General features: G+C 38.2%; 1 protein-coding gene across 2 annotated transcripts in view; it reads right to left on the bottom strand.

The window, feature by feature from the left end:
- Nucleotides 1-20,153, bottom strand: part of TIC40 (hydroxyproline-rich glycoprotein family protein) — a 285,802-nt gene that overhangs the window by 58,212 nt on the left and 207,437 nt on the right. For both annotated transcript variants that reach the window (XM_089416433.1, XM_089416432.1), the window contains exons 12-13: nucleotides 3,902-4,005; nucleotides 3,739-3,786 (exon numbers count right to left, since the gene is read on the bottom strand). In XM_089416433.1, coding sequence (XP_089272559.1) covers nucleotides 3,739-3,786; nucleotides 3,902-4,005 — 152 coding nt within the window. The remainder of the gene's footprint in view (nucleotides 1-3,738; nucleotides 3,787-3,901; nucleotides 4,006-20,153) is intronic.

Genomic DNA, 20,153 nt, shown 5'->3' with positions numbered 1-20,153 from the left:
TGCGGGAGGAGACTCCTAGAAGACCACCACGACCTGCTCAGAAATTAGACATTTCTCATGGCAAAAGGCCCAAGAAGTAGGAATAGATAATAGATTTACTTGTCTTTTCTAGTTTCTAGTAGATTTTATAACTGTTGACTCTTTCATATTTATTATGATCTTTTTTGTGAACCATATATGACAATTTAAGTTTGAAGTTGGCAATTATAACTCATTGGTAATGAATTATGAATATAATGCTTCGTGAAAGTTGAAAGTTGTTTCATTTCATTTCATTTTATAACATTTCATTTCATGTTAGATATTCTTTGTTGTCATGGTTACACTTAGCTTACAAGTACAACTTTGGTGATCAATGATGATAAATGTTATATATTGAATTTTGAAAGCTTGAAACTTTAAGATTGATGAATCAAGAGACTCATTATGTTGTATGTTACTAACTTGTGGATGTGGTTGATCAAAATTATAACTTCTAAATGATTTATGTTATATGGTTCAATCTATGTTTTTATGCTTTTATATCTAATTCATCATTCTACATGCTTTCGTTGACATATATGCATCAAAAAATAAATATTTATATATTATATAAAAATTCGCTCCCGAACTAGGAGCTTCTAAAAATGTCGCTCCCACTCCCACTCCCACTCCCAAGCAAACTTGCATCGAGCTATCTGGGGGCTGCAAGGGGCTGTTCGCTGTCAGTTGAGGACCATCTAGGTTAAAAAAATTCTCCTATATACACTAACCACAACTAGTGTGTAATAGGGCCCATACCCTTTATTAGCTCAAGTGTTAAAATTGGAAACTAGGGCCAAACTCCATGTGGGTCATCATATTTATGGCAGCTGATATTTTTCTTGGATTTCTCTCGCCGAGAGGTGTAGGATTGATCTAAAGATCATCCGATTCCGACATGTATTCATGGAGATATGAATTTATTTATGTTATTTGACAATTTGTCAAGGTCGGCCAGCAACCAAATTACCCCAACTTATCCTCAACGTTGCATTATAAATAGAAGAGGTCTTCAAGTCATTTTGACACACACATCTCTTGTGATCTCTCTCCACTTGTTTGGGTTTTGGTGGAAGGAGAGGTCTAAAGGAGAATATGTTGTCCTAGAGGAGATCTAACCCTAGCTGCAGATCTAAAAGGAAGCCCTAGATGCTGTCAAAGAGAAGGCTCCCATACGCAGTCAAGGAGGAAGCAAGTTGTTGTTCAATTGTGCCCTAGCCGCTGTCAAGGAAGGTCTAATGCTGCCCTAGCTGCAGTCCTAAAGGAGGTAATCTAGCTGCAGTCCAAGCAAGGAGACTTAGCCGCAGTTCATGAAGCCTAGACGCAGTTGAAAGGAGAAGACCTAGGAGTTGTCTTGTAAGGAGGTCTGGCCACAGGTAAAGGAGACCTATTTGTTGTCTAAAGGAGCTTCAATACGCAGCCCTAATCAGCAGCATAAGAAGGCCTGAAGCCACAGTTAGAGGAGCCCTAAACACAGCTTGAAAGGGACCCTAAGACGCAGCAAGAAGTGTGGACCTAGCCGCAGCAAAAGGAGTACCTCAAGAGCGTGAAGGATCTGTATTAAAGCCACATTGTTGTAGGTGACAGCATGGTCTAATTCAAGACTGTTTGGGCATGATAAGGTTGTTTTTGAGCCCAATTTGCAGGGCAGTAAAAGCCACTTAAACGAGGAGCAAGGGACTATTGTTTGAGGGCTGATTGGGACACTGATTGAAGGGACCAAAGTTACGGTCCACTGTTGGGCTAGGCCGCAGGCCATAGCCAGCAGTTGGAGGCCTTTTAGGAGCTGCGTTCAGAAGGTTAGCAGCCCTATAACACAACGTATAGTTGGAGGGATTGTATGAAGGCTAGCCACAATCAGTATGTGGACTGTTGGATGTGTTTAGGGCGTTGTAGCACTCAGAGCTTATGCCCTAACCAGTGACCAGGTCTGCCATGATATGCACCAGTCCTTGCAGCATGTAAAAGGTGCCAGATTAGCAGCCTTGACATGATCAGTGAAGCAGCAAAGGAAGGAGAGTCTTATGGAAGGAAAGCCTCAGTACTCTGGGTGATTGGTTGAGTTGTTCTAGGACTATCATCTGTTGTATAGAAATCTGCAGAAGATCTTTTGATCCCCTATTTGGTAAGTCAAGTATTGACTTCAAATCATTGTACTCTGTCTCTTTCTCTCTGCTGAACTATTGAAGAATATAAGAAGAATTGATCAAGGGTTTCCCCACATTGGGGTTTGTCCCTGGCTGGTGCCACATCTTGTGTCCTCTTGTCTTGGCTTGTCTTCTGCTGGTTATGTTTATGTTCTATCTGCACTTTACTATCATGCTGATGTGATTGCTAATCTGAATATTGTCATTTGGCTAATATGAAAAATTGAAGTAAATTGCTCTAAGCATAGAACATACCAAAATTAAAATCAAGGTTCAAAATCCTATCTCAACCTAAACCTAGGTCTTAACACTGAAACCCCAGATATGTGAATGTGTCGGTAATCTCTACTTCCACCTCTCTAAAGTAAAAGTGGAAGACTAAAAGGGCCTTTGCTGAACAACTAAAGGTCATCACCTTGGTTTTCCCAAGGTTGATCGCTAACACTCAATGATCGCAAAACATTGAAAGAGCATCAAACTATCGTTGTAAACCCTCGGGAGTGGAAGCCAAAACGAAAACATCAACAACAAAGAGGAGTTTGGAGATCAGCCAGTTGCCTAGCTGGATGTGCTTACGTAAAAAAGCCTCCATGTCATCTATGTAGATCCCAATAACATGGGCAAGAAGGGACACCCCTGCTTCACCATGATAACACTCTTGATAAAGACACATGATAGCAACTATAAGAATCCTTGATACCCCAATGTCTCTGGGCCTCTGAAACATGGCTTCCCTCAGAACTGAGTCAAAAGCTTTTCAAAAGTTTACAAAATGGAAGACCGCATTTGAGGAGTGATGTCTTGACTCTCACCTCCTCAATGATGGCCTGCAGAATGAGGATTTGATCCATCATCTAACCTCCTGCCTTGAAGCCAAGATATTATAAACAAAATTAGAAATAAAAATTTATGAACTAAGCCATTTGTGATATATTCAAGGGCATTTCAGCCTGAAAGCCCATGGTTATTGTGGGAACTCTCACACATCTTTCTGCCCACTAAAGCATGAGCCAGAGATTGAGGGCATTCAACTGACCAGGAAAATAAAAACAAGCAAATGCAATTTTCCAGGGGAAAAGTAACAGTGACTCTCACTCAACCCAATGAAAAACACAAAACTTATTACCTGGAAAACAATATCAGCTTGATCATATTGACATGGGCAGACAAGGGCTCAAACACATTAAGAAACAGTAGATATTTTTATATTTTATCCAAAACATGTCCTCTGCTAAGCAGAGAACTAGAAAAACATCTAACATTTTCCTTATCTAATCAGATGCCAATCTAAAGTATGTATATGTACTATACATCAAACATGGAATACCAATTTTGCCAAAAAAAAAATGAGTATTCATAAATAATCACAAGGGGTAAGACACAACATTAAGCATTTCAACAAAACTCCATATTTTAGCAAATTAATAGGGCAAAAAAGGACATTTCATCAATGTGAAATAGATACATTTTCTGTGTAATGTTTCGATCCTGTCCAGATAGATGGATTAGGAAGCACAACATAACTGTTAAATGTATCTCAAACATAAAAATAAAAAGAATAGAAATCTACCTCCTTATCATTTTGGTATTTGGTAATGCTCATAGGGTTCTGTGAGCACTGAACATAATGACAAAAAACAGCCGTCATAAGTTACTAATTTAACCTCAAATAGAACACATTAGCATAAACATATACAAAAAAACCCTCGAGCCATTCTGAGAGACGAACTTACATCCATAATGGCAGCTTGTACTTTTGGATTCTGAAATGCCATAGCAACATCAGGATTTGCCATAATTTTGGACACCACCTCTTCTGGAGTAAGTCCTATTTGCTCTGCATAGAACAACCACCAAATATGACCTAACTTTAGATAAAATAATCATGTCTTGCATCCACAAAATTCCAGATCCAATATTTATTGCATGCATAAATCTAAGAAACATGCAAATAAGAGTTTACAGGAAGAGATATAACAATTTAGACGCATCATCAGATGGTCAAGACAATAAATTAAAACTCAGTCATTTAAACTTCCTTGAAATACAGATGATCCTGACACCCCAATATAGGGCTCAGATTTCGCACTTCTGCAGTAAGCTCATGTAACAATTCTAGGTAGCTCATGTAACAATTCTAGGTACTGTTTAGGAGTCCTTAATATTCCCCGGAAAAGAAGGTTCAGGACCGATGCGCTTTCACATTTAAAAGACAATGCTAATGAGAGATCCTACTTTCAGAGTTTAAAGGAAACAGTAACATAATATTGAAACTATAGAGAAAAAATCTAAAACAGACAACCTTTTCTCTTGTCATGGACTAAATGGATGTTAAAAACAGTGTTGCAAATATTGTCTACTTCAGAACAAAAAAATTCCCTCGGTTTATCCCAATTTTGGTCTACCCCAAAAACGAATTTATTTTGCTTTTTCAAGAATTCCACTTTTTACTGACATTTTTGATATCCCAAGTTCATGACCCACGGATAATTGCCAATAACGATATTTGAAAACTCATTCAAAACATAGAGGACAAATTATATTCAATCTTTAACACTTTGCACTTCAGAAAATGATTTAACAACAACACTTGTTCAAAAGATTAACTGTAAGTAATGGAAATGGAAATAGTCGCATGAATAAAACATTTTAGCAAAGTTGCAGGTAATGTTGTGCCACTGTCTTTGAGCCCCAAAACATTTCCAGGACATAAACAACGGCCTAACCACCTAAAACACTTCAGGAAACATTTCGTGATTTGGAAACACTGACCGACAGTTTACACCGACAGCTCTGAAGTAACAGTGAGACTGTTTTAGTGACCAGCAAATTATTGTGGATGACTTTGCAGATTTTATGTGGAATCTTTTGAATTAGTGAGTGTTAACTGCTCAGTTGCACTTCGCAACATTATGAACAGTCCATAGCCCGAGACAAACTATACGGCAATATTTTTCAGCCCAGAAGTCAGCGGGGCATTCTAGCCCTTTTCTCTCTCCTCTCACTACATTATGTTCTCAAATTCCGCAACTTTGCGGGGAATTGTAAAAATGTCGCTAGCATGATGAATAAAGCTTTGTAACAGGCTTAGGAGACTTGGGACTCGATCAGCAAGAGAGTACACCCTAGAGTGCTTTTTTCACTTAGCTAAATATTCTCGCTTTTCAGCGACAAATAACTAGTTGAGATTTTTCACTCACATATACCACCAAAGCTGGCGTGACGGCTTGAAGATTGAGCCTTGCGTCAATCTTAGTGTATAGGGTTGATTTAAATTACCATGCTAGGTCACCTACAAAGTTTCACGAAATTTGACTAAGTCTAGATAAGATATTTTAATAATTAAAAATTTCCCGTAGGACAGGATATTTTAATTAATTTTTATATAAAATGTAATAAAGTGATGTCAGAGGATGTTGACGGTGTATGAGTAATCAAAATTCATCCTATCCACCTCAACATTCTTCTAGGACACACTTTGTGGGTCAAAAAGTCACTTCCAACCCCTCAAAAACAACTTTTCTTAAGTCTAGTGGGTAAATTGGAAATAAATTGCCCATAAATTAAATAAGTGGTAAAATATTAAATACTTCTACAAGTCAAAAAACAGTGGAAATGACATGGAAAATGAAAGTGAAGTCAGAGACCAAAGTTGATGATGAGTTGGAGGCCACCTTGGATGTTTGAATTCCAAAATATTATGAAGACAAGTCAACGAGCAGCTAAGAGGGCCCACAAATTACCAAGTCGTGGGACAAAAATGGCAGCACAAAAAAATTATTTGATGAATTATTTTGATCAAAGTCTAATGTTAAAGGGAAATGAGTGGAGGATCCCACCTCACTCTCCCTTTATGTTCCATGCACACCTCACTCCTCCTTGGAGCCACGCACATGCCAAATTTGAAGAACATGCAGCAGCAGTTAAGAGGCTCCACGCAGCATGAAATATTTCCTTGTATGCACAGATTGAAGGGACAATCCGAACTTCAGTTAAGGAGAAAATTTTGTGGAGTTTGTCTCCACCAAATCTCCACTTGGCTACACGTATTTCCCAGCTAGCAGAGACACCTACGCAGCAGTCTTCTATAGCTAGACACAGGCCAGACTAAGGGAAATTCGCACAACAGATTTGGGTAGTTTGATAAGTGAGGGTTGTTCCTAGATTTGATGGGGATTTGATCCCTCCTTTCTCTACTTCATCTTGCACTTGTCACACAACGCACAGGCAGAGAAGGATATGCGTTGGCCAGCAAAGGATAGACTCAGAAATTCGTTGGACACATCTACACCTGTTGTGTGACAATCACTTCAGTCATCTCTACGCTTGGAGGGTTCGATTTGTTTCTTGGGCACTTGGCATTTCTCCTTTCATTGGGATTCACTCCCAAATTTGTATAAATAAATTAGCAGGGGTCTATTGTTCTCATGGTTGGAAGCTCGATGCTTGTTGTTACTCTACCAAAATTTTTATTGAAGCAATAAAGAAAGTCTTTGGGGGTCACATGCTTGGTCTTATGTTGTTATGCCTTTGAGCATGAGGTAACTTGAATCTTGCATTGAATTTCCTCTCATATTATGGTTATATCTTGTTGAATTTCTCTTGCATAGCTATTGATTTTGTGTATAGCCTGAGGGCATTTCTGTTTACAGAAGGAAGATTGCAATTTCTTGTAATCTCCCTTGAGCTTGTGCATATCTTGAGCAATAGTTGTGATTTGTCTGTTCTCGGTTGAACAACAAATCCAACTTTGCCATCATATGACAAGTCCTTATTTGCACTAATATTTGGCATTGCAAGTTTTGGTTGTCTTTAAGCAGGTTACCAAATGCCTTTGGAGATTAGGTACATCTTTGGTTGGACTAGCCATCTCCATGGATCCCAATGAACTCATAAATCATTCAAGTCAAGGACCTTTCCAAAGAAATTAAGAGATATTGAAAGGCAGTTTCTATAAGCCCTACTTCCTCCTCCCATCTCATTAAAATCAAGCCATTTCTCTCTTTTTTGCGCAAGTATTGTTTTTATCAAGAATATAGGGTTAAAGTGTTGGGTTTAGTCCCAGATTTCATTCATTAAATCAGTGCATGCGAGTTGGTTTAGTGAATGAAATTGTTGTATTATAAGTGTATTTGAATTAGCATTTGATCCACACCTTTTTTCCATCACATGCACTCAAATTCTCTTGCACATTTCAGCCTTGGGTTCTCTTGTATCCTCACTTATTCTCTCACTGTTTTATTGGGCAGATTTGGTGGGCTATCACATCACTTTGAGGCAGAAGTTGAGGACTGATTTACGAACTTATTTTGGACAGCCATCTTCCTCGCTTATTTGGGAGCGAATTGCAATAAAGACTACACCGTTTTGGAGTGGTTGATAAGTGTTCTCACATCCAAATTTCTGTCAAGACTACCACCTTCTCTTTGCTGCCCATTTTCTTCCAAAGCCTCACAAGTTTGAGGAGTTGTATCTTTACTTTTCATTCTTCATTCAGGACTTTCAAGTCTCTTTCAAGGAGAGTTTTTCTTGTAACATTTCTCAAAGTATTTATTCATCACTCATTGTAACTCTTGGGAAAGAGTAGTTTTGCTTGCCAGAAACATTGTAAACTCTTTCCAGAATAATCCCTCATCTCTATAAGAGGGCACTCACATCACTAATAAATAAATATTAGTTTTCTTTGGGAGCCTGGGGATCCTCACCTTGCCATCCCATCCTTCTCTCTTTTGAGGGAAGAAGATCTTGAGTGTGCTTGTTGTGATTTTTCACTTTCATTTCTTTTCATTTTTTGCAGGTAGATTAACTTACATCTCCTTTTGTTTCATGTTAATGTTCATGATCTAATTGCATGTTATCTCTCCATTCCACTAATGCGTATTTGATCTTGAACTACTTGGTTATTGTATGTTTCATCTCATTTGACTATCAATACATGCTAAGTTTCACTTGGTCATTCACATGTTAATTCTCTCAACAATTTGATCTCATTTCTATGCAAGTGTATTCTTACATGTTAGTTTAGTTTCATTTACATACAATAACATCTAATTTCCAATTACATGTTCATTTGATTTAGATTGCTTACATAGCTTATTACAATTTGTTTCATTTCATTTGCAACTTTGCTTTAAGCATTCTTCACATCTTAAGTAATTGCAATTGATCATTTTATTTTACTAAAATTAACCTCCAAAATAAGTTGGTTGTATAGACCATAGGACACCCTCCTCAATATTCATTTACCCAAATTGGAGAAAGGTAAACATGTGACTTGGCAGTTCAAGCTCAACTTGTCCAGTGTTGGAACACTTGCACATGGGTTGACTTGGTAGACTAGGTGGATACTCATTAATGAAACGAAGCTTCTCCCAACCATCCCTATCCTTACAATAGGTCTAATAAAATAAACCAAGAGAACTTTATATCACACATTAATTCATTGCAATTATTTTTTTGTTTATACTATCTTGAAGTTATCTTATGCCATAATTGATCAAGTTTCATTTCCGAGCATTATTTACCTTCAAGTAGCACTTACACTTGCAATTTCATTTTTAAGCACTGACACACTTTACATTTGCAACTATTTCAAATTTTGTTAAAATTGGCAACTAGGGCCAAATTCCACCTTAGGACAGCTCATATGATGGAGATGATTACTGCATTGGATTCCTCTTTCGAAGAGGTACAATTTTGATATAAAGATCATCTCATTCTGACAAGTAGAAATGGAATTATGAATTTATTTCTCCTATGGGCAAATTGTCATGGTCGGCTCCAGTCAAATGTAGGCTCATGAAGCCCAACAGATGTCTTTTCACCCTCAACGTTGTGTATAAATAAGAGAGACCTTTTCCTCATTTGGACATCATCTCGTCACATCTTCTTCTCTCTCTTGTTTGGGTCAAACATCAATGGAGGCTTTTCTCTCTCTTTTTCGCACGTGTGGTTGGGCAGCTCCTCATTCTTCTTCGCACCTGTGGCAGGAGGCCGAATTTCTACACAGCACAGACTGTTGACTTCAGTGTGTTGACCAAGGGGTGTTTGACTTGCGTTGACTTCGATTTTTGGGCCAGATTTCCGATTTCTCTAGGCCACATTCTTTGGCACAGAAATCAAGGCATTTGGAGGTGGTTGACCAGCGTTGACTTCAGGTTTGACAGCAGAAAATTACAACAGACTTTCTCTCTCCTTTGACTGGGTTTGACCAAAGATTTGAGCTAACTTTGACTCTCATGGAAGGCTGATTTGGACTGCTGTTTGGAGGATGTTTTGGGGCAACTTTGACCACTGTTGACTTTCTGATTAGGGCTGATTTGACTGTTGTTTTAGCAGATCCGTTTAGAAGAATAATAAGAAGATTTGACCAAAGGGTTTCCCCACATTGGGGTTTGTCCCTGTCATGCACCACATCTTGTGTCCTCTTGTCTTGGCTTATCTTATGCACATGATTTTATGTTCTATCTGCATTTATTGTCAATGTTTATAAGTTAATGTGATTCCTATTGGATATAACTGGAATTTCTCATTGGGTTGTGTTGACCACTACGTGTCAACTACCCATAGCAATACACCCCCTTTTTTTGCAAAAAGGGGTAGAGCTTGATCGACGTGTCCGTGCCATTCGGCTATCATCATCAACCCGATCGTGTTATTTTGTAAACCTAGTCTGCATGTATAAATTGTAAATAATCCTAGCAGATATGTGTCATGTATATAATTTCCTAGGTAAACCTAATTTTCTAGTGATGATCTACATTCTGGAAGGTTTTTTTGTCTCACCGATCCATGATCGGCAGAGTTTTCCTTCAGCCTAACCCCAAAGCCGGAATGGATTTTGTCACTAGAATCTTGGGGGAATCCTAGTGTGGTAGGTTACATCTATGTAAAAGCGATTTGGAAATAATTCTCACTGTTCGGTTAGGTTATTACAAATTGCTTGATCTGCTAGATTATGTTTGTGTCGCAGAACTGGGTAGTCCATGAGGGTCTTTGTCAAATGGATTCTCCCCTTGCGATGTAAAATTGTAAAAGTCATGATGTAAAGTGTCTTTAGGGTTAGAAAGTAATTAATCCCCTCAGAGGTCCTAGGTCCTAGATGTCTTTTCCAAAGGCTAAGTTCGAAGGTCCAAAATCATAAAATTTAAATATATATATATATATATATATATATATATATATATATATATAAATAAAATAAAATAATAAAATAATAATAAGTCAAAGTTTTGAGAAAATAAATGCAAAATTTTAATTTTTAATATATTAAAATGCATTTAAAATTTTCGACAGATGAGATTAAAAGGGATTTTGATCCTCATCGACGGTCGAGATCACTTTGACATGGATCACTCGAACTAGCCGTTGGGAAATTTTTCTTTAAATAGGGTGTCAGGGGTCATTTGAGATCATTCAATCTGAGAGTCGTGTGCTAAAGAAAGCTCTCTTGTAGTCATTTTTCATGTGCAATAAAGAAAGACTTTGGGGTTGAAATCTTGCTGGTGTTACTCTTCTGGAAGTGCTGTAAGATGTTTTATTTTTCTACATAATTTTATTTTCAGGCATTGATGATAGCTTGTTGAAGAGTGATTTTAAACACAGGTATCTTGTTTGGTTGCTAGGGTTTGAATGGTAGTTAAATTTCTGAATGTGGTGGCAGGTATCTCCATCACATTTGGATTTTAGTATCCGTTTTCTCCTTCTTCATTAATGGTTGAATTAAGTTGTGCAGGAAATCCTTTTTTTGAACATTATCTGGCGTTCGGGGAAGTTTCGGCTGAACCAGCCAACTCTCGGATTGCATTTTCTGAAGAGCCCAACCAGTTTTGGTCCCAGGTTTATCATTTGAATTTTTTCTGGTGAATGCATGAAGGGTTTTCTGAAGCACCTCACCTTAAATTTAAAATTCTAAAAATATCTATGTGGCATACTGACAAATATGCCTATTTAGAGTTTTTAAATTGTGAATACTGTAATTATTTCGCTGGTTCTTAGGGTTTTTAGGGTTTCATTTATTTTTTGCATTTTCAGGTTCTGGTTGTTTGTTTTCATTGTTTTCAGGTACAGGTTGCAGGTTGCAAATCTGAAGTCAAAATTTGATTTTGAAGCCAGATCTAGGCCCTGGAGGGTAAGATCTGGCGTCAGAACTAGCTTTTGCAGGTGCATCGTTTTGCAATCCAGGATTTCAAATCTTGTCCAAATCTAGAGAAATTTTTTGGGGTTTTATTTGGCAGCAATTTTCCATTTTGTTTACTGTCCAGCAAAGTTATTTTCAAAAAATTCATTAGGGGTTTTGCTGTTGTCATATTTCCTTCAAACTGCACCCACACTTCTTCTCTCACCTGCAAACGAGGGGCAGCCCTTCCATTCCACGACTTCTCAATTTGTTTTTGATCCTGCATGCATCCTGTAGTAGTCGTCACACCTTTCAGCTGCATGAAATCGTTATCTTTTCCTCCTTGCTACGGTTTCAACGCTCTTTCTCGCTGCTGTTCAGTGCCATCGCATCCCTCTACCTGCGTCTACCCTCATTCCCCACGTTGCATTTCGCTGTCCATTCAAGCTTCACGCAACTCTTCGCTCCAACCTGCAGATATTTCCCTCAACTGTCTACCCGTCCATCTGCGCAGTGTTCTCCAGCGTCTTCTCTATAGCTACATAAATCCCAACCCTTTCTCCATCTACAAAAATTTCCATTCTTCCCATAGTTGCCTGCGTCCTCTCCGTTCTGTCCGCTCTTCATATACTACCTGTGTTTTCTATTTGCGGCCAGCTCCAATCTCCACGTTGGCCATTCACCCACGCAGCTCCCTCAAATCTAAGCCACCCACGTTCATTTTTACGCATCGCTACTGTGTCTTTCTATGTGTGCTACCCTCGATTTTCCCCTTGTTGCTATCTGTACACTACTAGCCCCCACGCAGCCCTTCCTCCATCGCTGCTCCATCCACACACCTGCAAAAGAAACCCTCGACGTCACGCGGCACCTGAAAAAGAGTCCCCACACCTCCACCTGCAAAACGCGTGACTTCCATAGTTGCCGCCGTCAAACTCTTCACGCTCAATCAGCTCTGCAAACACCAAACGCCAAGCAAAGCCACACTTCTTTTTTTTTCATTTATGTACATATGCATAGGCAGTAAAATAAAAAAGGAAAATTCAAATTTTAGGTTTTGAATTGTATGAAGTTAGCATTGGATTTAGATTAGATTTAAGTTTTAGTTTAGTGCATAGCTTAGGTTTTACTTTCTTTTTATTTTTCATTTAGCCTTTTTCCATTTTCGATTTTGATTTTAAATTTTATTTAGTTTTGATTTTAATTTTTTTGAAATAAGCAAATCATTGTGATATATGCATATATGTGTTGGTTTAGTCATAGAATTAGATATTTTTAAGTTTAGCTTAGTTTTAATTTAAATCAAAAAAAAAATAAGGTCTCTTTTAGGTTTTAGATTAGACTTTAGTTTAAATTTTATTTTTGTTTTATTTTTAGAATTTTATAAAAAAATATAAAAATTCAACAAAAAGAAAAATTCTGAAAAAAGACTAATTGAAAATTGGAAATTCCTTTTAAAGACATTTTCTGTTATGGTACAATGAAATGTGCTTAAATGTTTATATCTAGAGATTAACTATTCGAAACTGGATAGCATTTAAATTTCGTGGTTATTTGAAGCATTTGATCTTCTGAAGTTTAATTGCTAAAGCTTTGTGCATCTTTTGAATATTTCGCATCTGGTAAAATTAATCATTGCTTGGATTATATAATGCTCATTACCTAAGTCACCTGACATAAGGATTCGGGACACGTAGGATTCGAGATTCGTGGTGTCGGATTCGGACACGCTGACCCCCCGGAACAGGACACGTTATATATTATTTTATTAAAATATATATATATATATATATATATATATATATTTAAAAAATATAAATATATATTAAAAATTAGATATTATCATATTTCTTACACAAATTTTAATTAATGATACAAATTTATTGATTTCAAACATAGATCTTCATCTATAGCTATTAGCATGCATAGTACATACAAAATTCAAATAAATGTCAGTGGTACTGGTCACATAAATGATAAATCTATTAAAAATTTAAATCATGATTCATAATTCATAACTGAAAGACAACTTACAACTACAAGATAGTAAGATAAACACACTAACAACTGTAGTTTTCTCATTAAGCCATCAAATCAAAATGTGTTACATAGGTAGTGTTGGTGCAATGCCAATGGCAAATAGAAATAGAAAATATAAAACAACTACAGGTATACAAGCCTCAAGGCATCAATCAGCATCAGAATTAGCATCATTGTCCCCATCATCATGGTCCCCACTGCTCTCCTCTACATCCTCCTACTCCGTTGTATCCATAGTCGCCTCTGCATCTGCTGGTATGGATGTTAACCCCTCTAAGTCATCAAATCTAACAGGCTCTAGCACTGGATCATTGACATCCATGTTGGCCAATGCCAACTCAACAGTGGTGTCCAGACCATATCATCAGGAACAGTGTTACTTGGGAGCGGGAGCGAAAGTGAGGAGCGGGAGCGACATATTCAGAAGCTCTTGGTTTGGTGCTCTTGATTAAATACGAGTTCCATACCCTAATACATGACAAAATTCAATGGAAACATTGCAATCCCCCAATCCTAAAATCCTAAAAAACTGATAAGTCTGCTGGATTTTGAATGAAATCTAAAATTCTACTTTCTCCATATGAAATCCAATGAGGCTGAAACCACTCTCAAACATCCTGAGTCATTTCATCGTAATGTTAAAAATTTAAGTAAAAGGATGAAAATGAAGATTAAGGAGAATGTCACTTTTACTTTAAGAATTTAACATTACCATGAATACTAGGGCCTAGACTTGATCATGAAGCTGCCAAAATGCTTTACTCCTTGCTCCAACAGCACAAATCACTTGCCAACAGCACAAATCACTTGCCAAATGACAATTTTAATGAGCAAACACGCCCTTTTCATTCCCGCGCTGAGCTTAGCGAGTCCTGGAAACCGAACACGTGTCCTAAAATCGCGACACGCCCTCGGACACGACGTGTCCTGTGATTTGGACACGAATCCGAACTGAATCGTGTCGGATTCGTCGGATTCGGGATTCGCAGGGGGTTTAGGACGAATCCGGTGACTTAGCTCATTACATGTTTGATATTTTGTAAATATTTTCAAGCAATCGTTAAATTTATTCATAAGTAGCAGCAGCTAATTAATTACTTGGTTTTCATTAACTCCATAAGGCACTGGTCTTAAGCATTTAAAGATCTAATCAAATTCTAAAATTGATCAAGTGCTTGTTTCCCCCTGCTGTGTCTCCCAACCCAACTGGCTCCCAGTTGGTCTTCCTTTTTCCCATAGGGTCTACCCCCTGTTAGTGCCTAGATTTACCTCAAGCTGAAAAGGTAGGATCCAGGGCCAACATCAAACCACGCTCAGCCTGGTAGCTAGCCCTACGAGGTCAGGAGAGAGCTCTCTCCAGGTCAATCTCAGCAAATAATGATCGATGGGGGCTTGAGATGACTGATACAAATACTGATTTTAGGCTAGGTATAAGTGCAAGAGAATTTGATTTAATAAAATGATGTTTTGTTGGCTCAGATAGAAAGGTAGATTTTGGGTGCGGGGATTGAGCCTCAGTCCTGCAAAGATCTCAATGGGGCAAGGTAGGCAATTGTTTTTGGCACTTAAAATTGAATAAGATGGAAGTAATAGACAGGTGAGGTGTTGAAGAGGGCAAGAGCAATCATGGATCCTCCTCAAACAGCTGAAAACATCAAGAAACTAAAGCAAACTTCAAGTAGAGCACTGCAAATTCAATGGATTCTACTTACACTCTTGTTTGTTTAGTTCAGAAGAAACAAGATAGAGAATGGCATACATGACATATAAGCAAATTCACAATTACAAAGAAAAGCACTGTACCAAGACAAATTGCCACATGGATCCCAAAGAGTGCTGCAAATCCTGGTCTCAATTCCTTAGCCAAAATGCTGATATGAATGTACAATGAAGCTCTTTGCTTTCTCAAAAGTCCAACCTTCTACCAAAATCCAACCCCTACACTATGAAATTCATAAAATATATACATTTTCTCATCCTTGTACTAAGGGATTGAGCTCAACCATTTTCTTCAAAATAGAATTAGTTACATTAAACTTGGGCCGAATTTCTGAAAATAGGTGTTGAAGATGAACTTGTATCTCCTAAACCATAGCACCTGTTACAAAACTGAAAGATGTTTTTGTAGATAAGGTCATGTTGGAGAAAAACCTCTCTCAAATTTGGGAAATTCGTTTCCAGTTGCTCGCAATCTGTTCCACAAAATCATCTCTAAAACAGAAAATCATTAAAAATTTAAATCTGTGAAAATGAGTTGTAAAGATCCAGTCACATATCCCAATCCATGACACCTGTGAATAAACTGAAAGAGGTTTTTGTTATATGGCTCATGCTTAACAAAAACCTCTTTGGGTTTCTCAAAATTACTTTCCATCTGTTGTAAAATGGCCCCGCACTAAAATGACTAAAACAGTAAAAAATATGAAATTTTTGCTTTGTTTAAATGTAGGCTTCAAATATCATTGTATATCTCCCACATAGTAGCACCTATGCATAAACTGAAGGTGGTTTTTGTTATTTGGTATGTGATGAACAAAAACCTCTTTCACTTTTGAAAAATTCCTTACCATTCTTTCAAAAACTGATTTTGTACTAAACTTGTCATTGTGTGCAGCGACTGACCTCAAAACATGCATAACCAATAATCACTCATTCATTTCGATCATATCTTCTAATCTGGGAGGCGGTTACGGGAGTGTGATATACCGTTGGAAAGATTTTTCCAAGATTTTTTTGATTGATACACTTGTGACATGTTTTGTGCTGAACATCATGTGCAAAACATCTAACCAAACCAGACATAGTAAGAGCTCATGTTGATCCCTGGTGACAGGCTGCAAAGACTGGAACTAACACCCCCCTTAGCCTGCTTCAGAGAGACGGCTTAAACGGAGAGATTGGGGATCAGGGTGACAGCGCCCGGTCTGAGCGTTGTCGTGCTGCCTGGACAATCTGTGCGATAACAGGCTACTAAAGGAATATTGAAGTAAATTGTCTTAAGCATAGAACATACCATTGTTATCTAAAAATTAACATGGTATCAAAGCTAAGGTGAAGACAAGGCCCAAGCAAGAGTGAAGCAAAGCCATCACCAAAGGAAGCTGTTGGACAAGGAATTGGAACTAGTCCCAATGACGACTACATCTTTCTTCAAATTTGAGGACAAGCTCAAGGACAAATCCGACTATCACGCATGGACGACGATTTTGGATTTGACTTTGGAAGAGAATGATGCCATGCACTATGTCAAGGGAAGAATAACCAAGCCTCCTTCAAATGCATCCACTGTAATTCAAACTAAGTACAAGAAAGGTTAAAAGCTAAAAAGATTATTGTTGACTCTAATCATAAGCCTTTGGTTGCATATATTTCTGATTTGGAAACATCTAAGGAGATGTATGAAAGACTGGTTGGGATGTTCAAAGTGAACAATGCAAATCAAATTCTCTTTCTCAAGAACAATTTGAAAGGCATCAAGATGGATAGAGGAGAATCCATCCAATCCTACTTCATAAGGATCACCGAAATCAAGAATGATCTTTGATCTATTGGAGAAGTCATTGGTGACAAGGAACTCTCTCTTATTGCACTTGGGGGCCTTACAAGAGATTGGGATGTGTTCAATACTACCATTCTTAACAATGACAGGATTTCGGGATATGAGGAACTATTGGCCAAATGCACTCAAAAAGAAATAAGGATGATGGAACGAGACAACCCTCAAATGGAAACAATCCTACTGCCTTCTTCGCTCATTCTAGAAGAAAGAACAATGTTGGTCCAAGGCAATGTTACTTGGGAGCGGGAGCGGGAGCGGGGAGCGGGAGCGGAAGTGGGAGCGGGAGCAACCATTTTCAGAAGCTCCCGGTTTGGGAGCGAATCCGGGAGCGATTTTTTAAAAATATATATATTTTTTATATTTTTTAATTTTTGATACATATATGTCAACAAAAACATGTAGAATGATGAAATAGACATAAAAAAACATTAAAAAACATAAATTGATCATTGAACCATATCACATCAATCATCTAGAAATTATAATCGTCATCAACCATGTCCACAAGTTAGTAAAATACATATTACAACTGCAACATATTGAGTCTTATAAATCATGATTCATCAAATTCAATATTAAAGTTTCAACTTCAAGCTTTCAGAATTGAAAATTCAATAACATTTATCATCATTGATCACCAAAGTTGTACTTGTAAGCCAAGTTTAACCATTACAAGAAGTAATATCGAAGATATTTCTAAGTCCTAACTTCTAACTGTTAACATGATATGAAATGTTAAAAATTTATAAAATGAAACATGAATAATGAGATGAAATGAAACAACTTTAGTCTTTCACAAAGCATCATATTCATAATTCACAATCATTACCAATGAGTTATAGTTTCCAAGGCCCAACTTCAAACTTCAAATTTTCATTGTCACAGTGATATAATGTTTACAAAAAATATCATAATGTCATAATGATATGAAAGAGTCAAGAGTCAAGAGTCAAGGACTCAAAACTCAACAGTTATGAAAACTAAAGTCTAATAGAAACTAAAAAAGACAAGTAAACTGTAAATCTACAAGTGGCCCTTGCCACGAGAGTCTCCAGGAGTATAAGCAGGTCGTGGTGGTCTTCTAGGAGTCTCCCGCACAGACCGACGACCAGAACTAGAACCTCCACGCGAGGGTGTCGATGGAGGTGGCGACAGCAATGGAACAAGACTCTGGCCTCGAGCACTGCTACTGGATGGTGGAGGTGGAGGTGGCATGGCTGCTGCAGCTGCTTCATTTTCATCCCGTACAAGCTCCTCTTCTAGTTCTTCAATATGTACAATGCCATCCTCCAAATTGTCGTCCTCGGGGTGATTGTCCCAAATTTTATATGTGGGATCTTCATTAACCCGATCACAGTCATGGCTCAACAACCTCAAGTTGTAGTGCACATAAACCAAGCTTTCTACTCGGTTTTCGTTGAGTCTGTTTCTTTTCACATTATGTATATAACTGTAGGTGCTCCAACACCTCTCTGCAGAAGAAGAATTTACACCCTGTGAAAGAACTTTTTTTGCCAATTTTGGCAAAAGTCCGTGGCCGCCATATGTTTCCCACCATGTGAGAGAATCAAATTTATCTTTGTCGTCCATTGCATGGAAGTTACCATACAAACCACTGCCACTGAAGTATCTGCCTATTTCAAGGCGCACAGCTGCACATTCCTCCCTGTCAGGCACCAACTTTTCTAATGCTTCCAGATATCCTTTAGTTACCTCTTGATCTAAATGGGGTTTGGTCCTAACACCACCCCCTGCTGCAGGTTGGCCCAACCAAGATGCTGAGTAGTATTTTGGCGTAAGGATATACGCCAAGCAATGTAGTGGAAGGTTAAGCCTATTCCACCGTTCACACACACAATCATGAATCAGTTTGTACAAGTTGGGATCTCTATTATGAACAATGTCTTTTATTTCCCCCAACATGGTATCCATTTGCTCATACACCTCGCCAATCACTGGTTTGTTTGTATCTGCAAACCGAATCATGTTATAAATTGGCTTGGTGAAATCCAATACCTGCCTCACAGTTGTCCAAAACTGCCCATCAAGAGCGGCCTCCTCCACCGTTTCAAAACCTGCCATGTCAGCTACATTTGTAGCCCTTTCCTTTAACACCTGCCAATGTGGACTTGATACCATGCTAGCTAATGCCTCTCTTACCTTCAAAAGGCGCCTGAAGGTGAGTAATAGCTACCAAATCTAGTCCTCGCAATCTTCAGCAACTCCAATCTCGAGTGACTGCGGAAAAGGCCATGGGTATTGCTATGATTTGTAATAAATTTTATCATTTTTTTTCCTTTCTTGTACAAATCACCAATCCATTGGTATTGTTCATTTTTGTTTTTGACAATATCATGCAACAGAAGGTTCAATGTGTGAACCAAACATCCAGACCAAAATATGTTCAGGTATTTATCCTCAATAATTGCTCCCGCTGCCTTACAATTAGGAGCATTATCAGTGATGACTTGGATGACATTGTATGGGCCAATACGCTCAATTGTTTCAAGTAATGCTTCTGCAATGTTGATAGCGGTCTTGAACTTGTCTGAGTAATCATGTGCAGCTAGAAAGATGGGACCACTAACAGACACAGCAAGAATACTTATCAATGGCTTGCCTTTTACATTTGTCCATCCATCAAATACAATGGACACCCCATTGTCAGTCCAAGAACTTGTCATTTTATTTAAAGAATGTGATATTTTTGCTTTTTCATGATCAAGGCCAACAATTCTTGCCTTGTCATACCCAGGGCTCTTGTATCCTTTAGGGGCATCATTTATGGCAGAAACCATTTCGTGCCAATAAGGTGAGCGTAGAACATTGAATGGTATCCCACATGCATAGAGGAACCTCTAAACTTTTGAATCCACATCATTCCTACACCACTCATCAAGGAAATCTGATATGGTTCTACGCCTTAAAGATGATGACCCTGTGCCTCCATGTCCATATCCACTGCCTTGGGAGGATGCTGAAGGAGTTCTTTGTGATTGTGAGCTTGGTTCAAAGAAACCCCTTGATCTTTTTGTTCTGTATTGGGCGTCCTCCTCTTCCTTTATGTATTTGGCTCTATCTGCTGTTGACACCGCTGCACAAGTTTTGATTCCTATTTGTTTCTCTCCATCCCATGGCCTTTTCCCGCAGAGGTGTCTTCTAGAACGGGTGTATGAGCCTGTGTAATCAGTGTTGCAATGGGGGCAATGAAATTTAGTGGTTCCACCCCCTCTCCCTGTTTCAGCCCTGAGAACATATTTCCACAATG

This window comes from Pinus tabuliformis, chromosome 3_2 (assembly GCF_031772625.1).
Source record: "Pinus tabuliformis cultivar Carrire ecotype Pingquan chromosome 3_2, CPIR1, whole genome shotgun sequence".
In the NCBI taxonomy this organism is placed as follows: Eukaryota; Viridiplantae; Streptophyta; class Pinopsida; order Pinales; family Pinaceae; genus Pinus; species Pinus tabuliformis.
Note: the sequence above shows the minus strand (reverse complement) of the source record. Positions and strands in the feature narration are given on the sequence as shown.